The 14,503-nt window shown below is 38.5% G+C and overlaps 1 protein-coding gene across 1 annotated transcript; it reads left to right on the forward strand.

Annotated features, from left to right (window-relative positions):
• Nucleotides 1–208: 208 nt before the first annotated feature.
• Nucleotides 209–547, forward strand: LOC105767253 (uncharacterized). The gene has a single exon (XM_012586760.2). It carries the CDS (start codon nt 209–211, stop codon nt 545–547), a length of 339 nt encoding a protein of 112 aa, XP_012442214.1.
• The last annotated feature ends 13,956 nt before the right edge of the window (nt 548–14,503 follow it).

Genomic DNA, 14,503 nt, shown 5'->3' on the forward strand with positions numbered 1-14,503 from the left:
GGTCCTTAAGAAGCACAAGTTGAATGGCTCGAACTTCCTTGACTGGTTCAGTAACTTGAGGATTGTCCAAAAACAAGAACTGAAATTATATGTCAATGAAGAACCCGTTCCTTATGAACCAACAGCTAATCCCTCTAGAGTTGATAATGATGCTTATAAGAAGCATCTTGATGACATGTTAGACATAGGATGACTAATGCTTGCCACCATGACTCTTGAGCTTCAAAAGCAACATGAGGATATGGTTGCTCATGATATGATCCAGCACCTCAATGAATTATATGAGGGGCAAGCACGTCAAGAGAGGTATAAGACCTCTAAAGCTCTGTTTCAATGCAAAATGGTGGAGGGAACTCCTATGGAAACTCACGTTCTTAAGAAGATAAGCTATATTGAAAGCCTTGAAAAACTAGGATTCCCTTTAAGTGTGGAGTTGGCCACCGATGTCATCCTGCAATCGTTGTCGAATAGTTTTAGACAATTTGTCCTTAATTTCAACATGAATGAGATTAATAAGGCTTTGCCACAATTGCTCAGCATGTTATGAACTACTAAAAGTAACATGAAAAAGGCTACGCCTAAGCCTATTCTAATAGTCCACAAGGACAAGGGCAAAGGAAAGGCTAAGGCTAAAGCAAAGCCTAAGGATAATGGCAAGGCCAAGCCTAACAAAGGAAAAATTGCATTGAAACATACTTAATTTATTCACTTTGTTTGTGAGATAAAACATCATAGCAAATTTCAATAAAACTTGCAGCAGAAAGAATTATAGCAAATTGATCTTATAACCATAATTCATTTTTAGTTGTCTTGATCTAAGCATCATTAGAAGTTAAAACGTTTACAAAATAAATACCAAAATAGTTTCTAACGTCCCAAAAAATTTTAAAATGTCCTAAAAGTCTAATAAAATATAAGTCCAAAACATACTAAATCAAAAGCGTGAAAACAGAACTCCAATGTCTCCATCCAATCCTAAGTCTGAAGATCACCTGAAACAAAATAAACAAATGCGTGAGCTTAATGCCAGTGTGTGACTTAGCCCACGAATCGTGGTAAATATATACATGAATCAACGTATATCATAACATATCTTATATCGCATCTTATCAAATCATATTTCATGTCATGTAGTAGTACATTTCATATCTTATCATATCATATCTTATCATATCTCATATCATAACATAACATATCATATCATATCATGTCCTACCCCCATTCGCTACACACCATCTTCTTTCAACCAATCACACAAATTAGGACTACAATAGTCCATCCATCCAATCACACCAATATGTGGCGGTATGCCACTCATAAATATGCAACTGAGTTGCCAAACAGGAATCTTATGGTCTAGCCACCATAGTTACAGTAAAGACTGCCATATAGCACTTCCTCCATCATACCATGTCCCACCACAAAACTTACGCATAATCATAATATCGTAAACACATACTTATATCATAAGTCCTACGGCATGCATACACATATATTTTCTTTACGAAATATAGCATAGCATATAGCTTTTACACAACCAAACTTACTTAAAATATTTTTCCTAAGCTTACCCTTGTGTATAAACAGCTAAAACTTACTCTTTTCCGGGCTTATATGACACCCACGAATGAAATATAGCATAGCATATAGCTTTTACACAACCAAGTTACTTAAAATATTTTTTCTAAGCTTACCCTTGTGTATAAACAGCTAAAACTTACTCTTTTCCGGGCTTATATGATACCCACGAACCCAATTTTTGACTCCCTTATTCGACCCCTAATTAGGCCTTAAGATTGGCCCAAAAGGCTCACACAGTCATGTGCTATACACGGTCTGGAAAATGGCCTACCATACGGCCATGTGATGCACATGGTCTACCCATACAGGCTATTAAGTACACACGAGCATGTACTCCACACGAACTACCACACAGTCGTATGGCGAACACGGTCTACCACACGGACTGTAGCGCTAAACAGTATTGAAAACAACCCCTATTTCGCAACTAACGCACTCCGAATCCTACATGCAACATTAAAAGTGGACTAATTAAAACTCAATTAAATCCCAAAATCTTACACAAAACTACCCTTTTCCCTTGAAGAAACAGTCCCAAAATCACATTCGGATCTACACAAAAAACTGGACAAATACGACGATCATGTACAAAAATATTCTTTTTCCCTGAAGAAACAGTCCCAAAATTTTTTTAATAGATACAGCAAAATGCTCATGAAAAAGAGAGAGAGAGAGAGAAGAGCATACATACTTGAAAGAAAATAGATGTACAAAAGTGCATGTGAAAGCAAAGTAAGTTGGTGTATTGAAGGTAAATATTTCGAAGGTCCGATTGAAGCTAAGTCTAGGGTTTTTAGCCTAAATTTATCTATCTTTTACCTACCCCTAGCTTAGCCACATTACAACCTTTTTAAAGACATATTGATTCAAGTTTCTATGCAACCTATATTAGTGGAGAGAAATTGCTATGTCCAACATATGAAGGCATAAGTTAAATTTAATGATTGCAGCTTAATCTTGAATAAGGTAATAAAATCAACTTGGTAGAGATTTGACATGTCTTTAGTAGGAAGCATTTAGTCTATTTTTTCTATCATAAGAATAATTGTGATTAATTTGAATGATATGTGTACTTAAGTAGCGTAAATCTCAAAATTCTTGTTCTTGAGCTTAAGTATACCAAATTCATAATTTTGGGAAGAATGTTGCTCTGAAGGAATTTTTCAAACGTGTTTCCAAGAAATTCTTTTCAAATTTGTGCAGTACTCGGGACGAGTAATGAAATAATTTTGGGGGTGTGGAAACACAAAAATACACACATTTTTAATGCCCTTTTTGACTCAAATTCATGCAGTTTCAGTAAAATTCTTATCGAAAAATATATAATAATTATAAAATAATTAAATTGCACTCAAATTTTGAACATGTTGAATTTTAATTAAGTTTATATCATATTTTGATTAATTTTGATTATTTTCGATAGATTTGCACAAAGGGCGAAAAACGGCTCAGCAGACACTGCTAGAAGTGCAAAACCGAGAAGCAACTTTGAAGCATCAAGGCGAATTAATTTTTCAGCCTAAGACGGCCCAAATTATGTGTATTAATTCCTAATATAATTCATTTTAATTTTAATCCAATTTAATTTGGGTTAAGTAAATTATTATTAATTAATGATGAAAAGTGGCCCAATTGAGCTAAACCGAGAAAACCGATCCAACCGATCATTGGGCAGCCAAAAACTGTCCCAAATGCTGACCCAATTAGGTTTTTTAGCTGATTATTTGGCTTGCAAAATGGCCCTTGAAGAATCCTTCAATTTGCATTCAAACCCCTCCACCATTCATGCCTTTCAAGATTTGCCCCTACCTAAAAATAGCATGTTTGAAATCTTCAAACATGCCAAATGTGTGGCCAGCCATAGGGGGGAGTCTTTGGCTGCTGATTTTGGCTATTTTTATCAGCCTTCTCAACCTATAAATACTCCCCTTGGCTGCTCACTTCAAACACATTTCAAAAACCATCCATTCTTCACTTCTCTCTCATTTTTCTCTCTTCATCGTTCTTCATTTCCTTCCCCATTCCTTTGTTGATTTCACCTTTTGAAAACGAGTCCTTCAACCTCCATTTGGAGCAGCATTCAAGTGTTCGTGGAAGCCTCGGTTCAACAAGTACAAGCAGAGAAGGAGGAACGGAGCAAACTAGTCAAGCCTCAGAGAAACACCGAATTTGATTCTTGTCTCTTATCCTTTTAATTTTATTTTTGTTGTTATGAACATGTCTATGAATATTTGTGATCTTGATATGTTTAATTTAATTAATATGGCTTGAATTTAATTCATGCTAGGTTGATTGCATTTCGTATACTTGAGTTATTAAAACTGTGTTTGTGTTGTTATAGGCCTCGGTAAGATCTTTGATTAAGTAAAACCATGACTAAGTTATTCTTGCATTACAATTGTAAGGTAATTAATAAATTAATTATTTAAATGGATTAAAATTATAATTAATTGACATGATATTTAATCGGTGTATGTTTAATCATCTAAGGTAGTGAGGGTTAAATTAGCAACGGTATCTAACGATACATTAGCCTTGCATAACTTGCAAGATTATTGTGATTAAACTATTTCAAGGTAGAAATACATTGTTACCTCATGTAATCTTTTATGTGCTTATGAGATTGAATTAATTGTTTGAATTGGCATAGAGATATGTACACAAGATTATTTTAATTTCATATGTATTTATGTGCATTAACACAATTGCTTATTGAAATTTTCTTAATCGGTTGAATTGAAGTAGAGATATATTCAAGAGATAAATGGATTTTGGTAGGTAAGTATGTTCATAAGTTAGCAAATTACCGAGTTGCCGTGAATTTATTCGTAACAACATGAACATGAGTTTAATAATTCTATGTTAAGAAATGTAATTAATCTAACACAATTATGTTATCTTGATTAAAATCATCTTTTGAAATCGTGTATTGGAACTTTTATTTTATTTTTATTTATTTTACTTAGTTACAATCCTTGTTTTTAATCACCTCTTCAAATCAAAATACTCTTCTTCACCAAAGTGTTTTTAAAATTGCATTCAAAAAAATTCTCTTCACAGTCTCTGTGGGTATGATAACTCGACATTTACTTGTCACTTTATTTCTTGTTGCAGTTGTGTACACTTGCACATTTCCGTCGTTTTGGGGACACAAAATTGGTTACATCATTTTTCAACCCAGGCCATCAGTACAACTCACGGAGGTCATGATACATCTTATTGCCACCGGGGAGCATAGCATAAGAGCTACTATGCACCTCCCACAGAATAGCTTGCCTTAGGTCCACTTATTTAGGCACACAAATACGACCTCAAAAACATAGAATATCATCATTATTATACCCAAAGTTTGAAGCCCTACCCTCATCCATCTGCTGAACTCGATTGACTAAGGACTCATCCAAAACCTTTTTACTCTTAATATTATCAAACCAAGAAGACTTAACCTGCAACTCGGCCAGAATCCCACCATTATCAAACAAACTTAGGTGAGCAAACATCGCCCTCAATTCAGTCATATATCTTTGACTAAGAGCATCAACCACCACATTAGCTTTACCAGGATGATACTCAATTATTGTTAATCAACTCGATCCAATGACACTGCCTAAGATTCAACTCCTTCTAAGTGAGGAGATACATAAGACTCTAATGATCAGTGTAGATGATGCACCTATCACCATACAAATAGTGTCTCCAAATCTTAAGTGTAAAAATAACTGCAGCAAGCTCAAGTTCATGCGCCGAATAATTACCCTCGTGCTGCTTAAGTCGTTTAGATGCATACGCTACCACCTTACCATCCTACATCAACACACAACCTAAACCAGTATGCGATGCATCACTATAAACAACGAACTATTTTCTGGATTCAAGCTTAATCAAAACAGGTGCTTGAGTCAAAACTGATTTGAGCTTCTCGAAATTCGATTGCTGCTCTATAGCCTAAACAATTGGAGCATTCTTGGGAAGCAGTTTAGTCAAAGGAGCTGCTATCACAGAAAACCCCTCGACAAAGCTCCGATAATATCCTACTAACCCAAGGAAACACTGAAGTTCAGTCACATTCCTAGGCTGCTTCCAATCCAGAATAGCATTTATCTTTTTAAGGTCCACCTGAATACCCTCAGTAAAAACCACATGCCCTAGAAACATTACTTCACCCAAACAAAACTCACATTTACTCAACATGGCATACAGTTACTGTTCACGAAGAATCTAAAAAACTATTCAAAGATGTTTATCATGCTCATCCTCGGTCTTAGAATATACCAAAATATCATCGATAAATAGTATGACGAACTGGTTTAGATATGGTTAAAAAACTCGATTCATAAGATCCATAAACACCGTTGGAGCATTATTCAAGCCAGAGGGCATGACAAGGAACGCATAATGTCCGTAACGAGTCCTAAAGGCAGTCTTATACACAGCAGCCTCCTTAACCTACAACTAATGATACCCATAACAAAGATAAATTTTTGAAAACACAGATGCCCCACGAAACTGATCAAATAGATCATCGATCCTTGGAAGTGGGTACTTATTCTTTATCTTCAATTTGTTCAACTGATGATAATCCACACACATCCTCATAGTATCGTCTTTTTTCTTAACAAAGTGAACTAGTGCTCCTCTTGGAGACACACTAGGCCAAATGAACCCCCTATCTAGAAGTTCCTAAAGCTACAACTTTAATCCTTCCAAATCATTTGGTATTATTCGACATGGGGAGATGGACACCGGAGTTGTCCCTAACAAAATCTAAATTTCGAATTCTACCTCCCTATCTGGAGATAATCTCAGCTACTTCTTGGGAAAAATCTCAAGAAAGTTCTTAACAGTACAAATCCCATCCACAGCTGAATCCATATTACTCGTATCCTGCACATATGCCAAATATGCATCACAGCCCCTATGAATTAGCTTTTCAACTACTAGAGTGGATATCACATTAAAGAGATAATCCTGATACTCGCCAACCACCAAAACCTCCACATCATCTCCAAGCTTAAAAGTCACTCTCTTAGATTCACAATCTAATCCAATCCGATGATCCACCAACCAACCCATACCCAAAATCAGGTCAAACTCCCCGAACAAAAACTCCATCAAATCAACCGGGAACAGAAACCCCTGAACCTCAAGCGAACACCTCAACCATGAAGTCCAAAAATTTATGTGGTCACCGCTGAGTCCTTCTTGGCACCGATCCGTCTAAGTCTAGGGATTACCTGTGCACATTAAACAAAAAGGGTGATTTTACGTAAACTCAGTGTGTAATCCCGCAGAAATAAACAAACAATCAGTATTTATAGTGCACAGTTGAACAGTCTTGGGCCTAAGCCCTTTTCAGTATCAGTGATAGTTTGGGCCTTAGCCCATCTCAGTACAGTGTCAAAAATGCAGTAGGGCCTTAGCCCATCACAGTATCAGTAGCAGTAAAAGTTATGCAGTAGAAAAATCCTACCCATCCAGCCTCTACACACCATCTCCATCCAACCCTGCACTCCATGGGAGGATATAATCAACCCACCCATCCCTACACTCCAAGTAGTACTGAATGCAGCACAAAACAGTAGTTAGCAACTAAGCTGCCAATAAATTAGCCTTAAAGCCTTTCAGTACACTTCCTTCAAATAACAACCCCCAACCCAATGCAATACAACATACAATAGATGATGTGCTATTATGCAATTTTAGTACATATATTTAGTTCAGATATTAACATGCTCAGTACATATATCATTCAATCAATTTCACACATTTAAGGGTTTAGGTAACGCTTATCGACCTTACAGTAGATTCACAGTCGACTTGGGCGACCCGTGTAACCTTAGAAACATTCCGGTAAAAATGGGCCCACACGCCGGTGTGTACCCATGTGGCCCATTCGGCCCAAATTGGCATTGGCCATGTGACCCATTTTAATGTAACTCATGCTAGCTAAATATTCATTTATGTTTTCACTATTTACTTATATGTTCATTCAAAGTTGTCTACTTGAGTCGTTGTCCCTGAATTATTTATATCTTGAGCTACAGAATTCCAAATTAAGATCTGCTTGGTGTTTTCGAAACTAGACTCAAATACCTTTCTACCATAAAATTTTCAGATTTTATAGTTTATCAAATAAGTACAGTAAAATCTTCAAATCTATCCCGATTCTGCTATTTGACAACTTCAACCTTTCCTTACTAAAAATTATTTATCTCTTAGTACGAAATTCGGATGATGTTTCCATTTGATTCTCTTGAAAATAGTCTCGTTAAGGATTTGAGCATACAAATTTAAGCCCCTAATTATTTTCTTTATAATTTTTGATTATTTTTCAAATGTCAGAACAGGGGAACCCAAACCCATTCTGACATTGTCTCACAAAATTCATTATATCTCATAACTTACAATTTCATTGCTCACACTATTTCTTCCACGAAAACCTCGACTAAATAAAAGTTAATTTGGTATTTTATTCAACCTCTAACTTAATTTCCACTATTTTAGATGATTTTTCAAAGTTAGATTACTGCTGCTGTCCAAAACTATTTTAGTGTAGAATGTTGATTTCCAAGTTTATAACACCCTTATTTACTTTCACTACAGTTTTTCGCATCATTTTCTCTTATTTCTCTTATTTCTCAATAGCAAGCAATTTTGACTTTTCATCGAATCTTGTTTTCTGTGTCTCGGGTACACACCTGGTATTGTTTCTAATTCGTAAGCACTCCAAAGCCTCTAGAACCTAAAAATCGACCAACAAATCTCCAAATTAATCACTTAATATGTTTTTAATCAACCAATTTTGGAATGAACTCGATTAAAAACCTAACAAAACTCTTACCTCACATGAGTAACCACGAATTCGTACAATCAGAGCATCGATTCAAAACCACCATCCCTTTGATTAACTCCTAAACACCAAAATGGAATCCCCCTTTCAGAGATAAACCAAGAACGATTAACAATAGACAAATTCATTACTTACTGAACACACACAACCAAATCAATTGGAAAATAAAGAAAGAAACGGAAGGGGAAACATAATGGAAATTTCGGCAGCAACTTGGAGAAAGAATCGACAGAGGAGGGAAAGCAAGAAGAAGATAACGTTAGAAAAAGTTTGGGTAATTGGAGAGAAAATCGAAACTCTACTTTTTTTCTGCAACAAAAACAAAATCAGATTATTTTCTAATAACCTCTCCCCCATTATCTCCTAAGATCACTCCCTATTAACCCAGTAAAACACAACTACTCAAAATTTTGCCCCAATACAACTCTTAACCGAAATTGGAGCAAAAATACTATCTCCACGCCAACACAGGACCTCCTTCACACCAACACTCCACTCATCCACCAGACCAGTAGGCCCATTCTGTTAATTATTTACCAATTTTTACTTAAAAGCCTACTAACCAAACATAGGGCTTATTCATAAAATTCTAAAATTTGCCCAGGTCCTAGCTTGAACTTGGGACCTCTCACACACCCAGAACACTTAACCACTGAAGCAGATACACAATTGTGTCACACCTTCGTAAGAACAAAAATAAAAATTTTGGGGCGTTACAACTCTACCCCCCAAAAAGAAAATTTCGGCCTCGAAATTTACCTTATCAGAACAAATAATGATACTGCTGACACATCGCATCTTCAGGCTACCACGTGGGCTCCTCAGTGCTATGATTACGCCATAGAACTTTCACCCAAGGAATAGAATTCCTCCTCAGAACCTTTACGTCACGATCCAAAATCTGGACAAGCTCCTCCTCAAAGGTCAAGTCTGACCTAACCTCAATCTCCTCAATAGGGACAATATGAGTAGGATCAGAGCGGTAATGCCTCAACATAGAGACATGGAACACATCATGGATATGATCCAACGCCGGAAGTAGCTCCAATTGATAAGCAACTGGTCCCACTCGCTTCAGAATACGGTAAGGTCCAATAAACCTAGAGCTCAACTTGCCCTTACGACTAAACCTCAGTACCTTCTTCCATGGTGAGGCCTTGAGAAAAACAAAGTCCCCCATAGAATACTCGATCTCACACCTCTTCAAATCCGTATAAGATTTCTGCCTGTCAGAAGCCACTTTCAAATTATCTCGAATCAATCTAACCTTATCCTCTGTCTCAGAGACTAACTCAGAACCTAGAACACGTCGCTCGCCCAACTCAGTCCAACATAGAGGAGTGCGACACTTACGACCATACAGTGCCTCGTAAGGTGCCATCTGGATGATAGACTGGAAGCTATTATTATAGGCAAACTCTGCTGACAGCAGATAATCCTCCCAACTACCTCGAAAATCAATAGCATAGCTCCTCAACATATCCTCCAGTACCTAAATCACCCTCTCTGACTGACCATTGGTCTGAGGATGAAATGCAGTACTGAAGCCCAACCTTGAACCTAGAGTCTCATACACCTTTTTCCAAAATCGAGACGTGAAACGAGGATCCCTATCAGAGATGATCGAAACCGGTACCCCATGCAGTCTCACTATCTTAGAAATATAGAGCTTCGCCAGCTTCTGCAAACAATAATTTGTCCTAATTGAGATGAAGTGTGCAGACTTAGTCAATCGATCTATGATGACCCACACTGAATCTTTCTTAGTGGGTGTTAAAGGCAACCCACTAACGAAATCCATCGTTACTCGCTCCCACTTCCATAACAGAATCTTAATCGGCTACAACAATCCCGAACGCAACTAATGCTCAACCTTAACCTATTGGCAAGTCAGGCATCTAGCCACAAAATTTATAACCTCTCGCTTCAACCTTGGCCACCAATACAACTCTCAAAGATCTCGATACATCTTATTTTCGCCAGGGTGCATAGGATAACGGCTACTATACGCCTCTCTCAAAATAGACTGCCTCAAGTCCGAATCATTCAGCACACATATCCAGCCTCGGAAACACAATACACCCTCAGAGTTCAACCCAAATTTCGTAGTGCTACCACTCTTAATCTATCAGAACTGAAGGCCGAAAGACTCATCCTCTAACTGTCTACCCTTAATATGTTCGATCCAAATTGGCTTGACTTGAAGCTTAGCCAACAAACTCCCCTTGTCGAACAAGCTAAGTCGAGAAACATCACTCTCAGATCAGTCATAGCCCTACGGCTCAATGCATCAGCCACCACATTGGCCTTGCCAGGGTAGTACTCAATGGTACAGTCATAATCATCAAGCAGCTCAACCCATCTTCGCTGCCTTTGATTCAGCTTCTTCTGAGTAAGGAGATACTTGAGCCTTTTATGATCAGTGTAGATCATACACTTCTCACCATACAAATAATGCATCCAGATTTTCAATGCAAAGACTACGGTGGCCAACTCCAAATCTTACGTCAGATAATTCGCCTCGGGTGTCTTAAGCTGACGAGATGCATATGCAACTACGTTACCATCCTGCATCAACACACATCCCAAACCAACATGTGATGCATCACTATAAACCGTGAACTCCTTTCCAGGTTCAGGCTGTACCAAAACAAGAGCCTCAATCAGTACAGTCTTAAACTTCTCAAAGCTCTCTTGCTTCGCATTAGTCCAGTCAAACGGTACACATTTACATAGCAGCTTAGTCAAGGGTGCTACAATCAGTGAAAATCCTTTCACAAACCGTCGGTAATAACTCGCCAGCCCCAAAAAGCTACGGATCTCAAACACATTCTTAGGCTGCTTTCAATCCAATACAGCCTCAATTTTTTAAAGATCGACTCGAATTCCCTCAGTAGACACTACATGACCCAGAAATGTTACTTCAGGTAACCAAAACTCGCACTTGCTGAACTTAGCATAGAGCTACTTTTTCCTCAAAATCTGAAGAAAATTCCTAAGGTGTTCATCATGCTCATCCACAGTCCTCGAATAAACCAATATGTCATCGATGAACACCACTACAAACCAATCTAGGTAGGGCTGAAACACTCGGTTCATTAGACCCATGAAAGCTGCTAGTGCATTAGTCAGTCCAAATGGCATCATTAGGAACTCGTAGTGACCATAACGAGTCCTAAATGTCGTCTTATGCACATCAGCCTCCTTAACCCTCAACTGATAATACCTAGAGCGCAAGTCAATTTTGGAGAACACAGACGCCCCTCGGAACTGGTCAAACAAATCATCAATCCTCGGAAGTGGATACTTGTTCTTAATAGTCAACTTATTTAGTTGTCGGTAGTCAATACACATCCTCATGGATCTATCTTTTTTTTTAACAAACAGTACCGGTGCTCCTCACAAGGACACACTAGGGCGGATAAACCCACAATCCAATAACTCTTGAATTTTAGCCTTAAGCTCCGTAAGCTCCTTCGGTGCCATTCGATAGGGAGCGATAGACACCGGAGCTGCACCAGGGAAAAGCTCAATTCCAAAATCCACTTCTCGATTCGGAGGTAAACCCGGTAGCTCCTCAGGAAAGACGTCCAAAAAATCCCTCACAGTTTTGATGTCTTTTACAATAGAGTCTCAAGAAGCAGAAACACTTACGTAGGCCAAATACACCTCACATCCCTTGCGGACTAGTTTCTCAGCTCCCAATGCAGAAATCATGTTAGCCAAGTAATTCTGATGTTCCCCAATCACAAATACTTCATTACCCTCATCAGTTCTCAATACGACCCTCTTAGTCGCATAGTCTAAAATGACACGATGCTTGACCAACCAGTCCATCCCCAATATCATATTGAACACCCTAAATGAAAACTCCATCAAATCAACCAGAAACATCATCCCTTAAACCTCTAAAGGAAAATCCCTGTACAGTTTGCTAACTGTAACAGATTGCCCCAGCGAGCTCAGCACAGCCACATCACTAGAAGGTACTCTCAACTAGAATCCCTAGGTTTTTAGAAACAGAACAGGCAACATAGGAATGCGTAGATCCTATATCTATAAATGTAGTGTAAGCCACATCATAAATAAGAAACATACCCGTGATGACATCTAGAGCATCTCTGTCCTCTCAGTGAATTGCAGCATAAACTAAAGTAGGCTGCCTTACCTTAGTCTGTCCAGCACCTCTGCCCGATGCTCTTTGTCCACGACCCATGCCATTACCATCCCTAGCCTGACCATAGCCTCTAGGTGGATGCTGTGCTACCCTCTGTGGCTGCGCAGTACCAGTATTTTGAGCTTGCATCTGATCGGCCCTCAACGGAAAATCCCTAGTGCGATGATCCAATGATCCACACCTCAGACACGCCCTAGTCCTTCTCCAACACTCGCCCTAGTGGCGTCTACCACAGTCTTCACATGGCTGTAGTCCAATAGCAGTTACAAGGGGCCTAGCTCTAACTAGCCCATCAGCTCTAGCCTTTTTCTTAGACCTCTGAACAAAACTCGAGGGCTTTGGATCCTTTTTGTTCCTACATCTCTCTCTACCGCGGTTTTGGTGCTCAGCGCGCTTAACCTCCTCAGCGATATTTGCCTTCTCAACTAGTGAAGAAAAATCACGCTCCCTCTGCGAAGCTATCAGGACTCTCAAATTATCTCTGAAGCCATCCTCAAAGTGAACACAATGCTCATACTCAGCCGCCACCATACCTCGCGCATAGCGGTTCAGTCGCAGGAATTCAGCCTCATATTCGGCCACTGATTGATCTCCTTGTGTTAGATTCAAGAACTCTCTCCTACGGGCTTCCACATAACTAACTCCTACATACTTTCCCTAGAAGGCGATCTTAAAGAACTCCTAGGTCAGACGTTCAGGCTGAATGCCCTCCTTAACAGTAAGCCACTACTGATAAGCCTCATTACGTAGCAGCGAGACTACACCCTTTAATTTGTACTTGGAGGTGCAATTCAGGTCATCCATGATCCTCTCTGTGGCCTCAATCTAGTACTCGGCCACATTAGGGGCGACCCCAGTGACACCCCTGAAGAGCTTAGCTCCATTAAACCGGAGTCGATCTGTGACCGACCCACAGCCTCTAGATCCAATATTAGGCCCAGCGACCCTCTCCAATATCCTCAACATAGCCTGGGACAACGTGTCATCCCCAACCATGCGATCATGAGACTCAATCTCAGTAGTAGGCGACACTGGCGTCTCACTCGTGTCCAAATTCGGTATATTACCCAGGAAAGAGGACTCAGATCGAACCCCCTACGGCCTCTACCTCGACTTTAGTACCACGTCTATGAATACCTTATGCACTCATGTCTATTCGGATTTATCTGTATTACAATTTTTTATGCATCAGTTTCAGTATTTACTAGCAGATGTTTTATGTTAACAGTTTCAGAAATTCAGAGTGATTTTTGTAAATTGCAGTCTCTATAGTTTTGCTATAGTCTCAATATACACCATCTAGAGTATTTTCACATTATACTACCTACACTAGTTTCAGAATATCATAACATATATCAGTTTCAGAATATCATAGCATGTATCAGTTTCAAATCACTTACAGATCGACACTGGAGACTTGGTGCACCACATACCCAGTAAAAATATTTCAAATCATTTAAAAACCAATTTTTCAAAGACAAAATTTAAAACCCATAATCTACAACTGAGTTTTGCAACATGACTCTGATACCACTAAATGTAACACCTCAAACCTAGCCTAGACGTTATGGCTGTATCTGGCAATGCCACACAAAAGTGTTTTTGAAACCTCGTTGTTACGTTGAAAACATTCCATGTTATTATCTTTAGTAAATCTTTGTTAAAACTTAGGAAGTTGTCTTTATTCATTTAAAACATTTGTTTTGAAACATCCCTCGTTCCGGAAGCTTTAATAAAATAGTCTAAGTGATCATGTGTTTAGAAACTACTTTAAATTTTTGAAAACCGAATTTCCTATAACAGCAGGTATAAATCCATAAAGCAAAATAAATAAATAAAAACCCAAAATTTAAAACCAAAGTCCCATAGGGTCCTTAAATAACAACCCAAATAAT

The sequence above is a fragment of the Gossypium raimondii genome, chromosome 4 (assembly GCF_025698545.1).
Source record: "Gossypium raimondii isolate GPD5lz chromosome 4, ASM2569854v1, whole genome shotgun sequence".
Classification (NCBI taxonomy): Eukaryota; Viridiplantae; Streptophyta; class Magnoliopsida; order Malvales; family Malvaceae; genus Gossypium; species Gossypium raimondii.

What these genes read in the sequence shown, in the direction of transcription:
- LOC105767253 (XM_012586760.2), top strand. Translation starts at nt 209, where the DNA reads ATGACTCTTGAGCTTCAAAAGCAACATGAGGATATGGTTGCTCATGAT.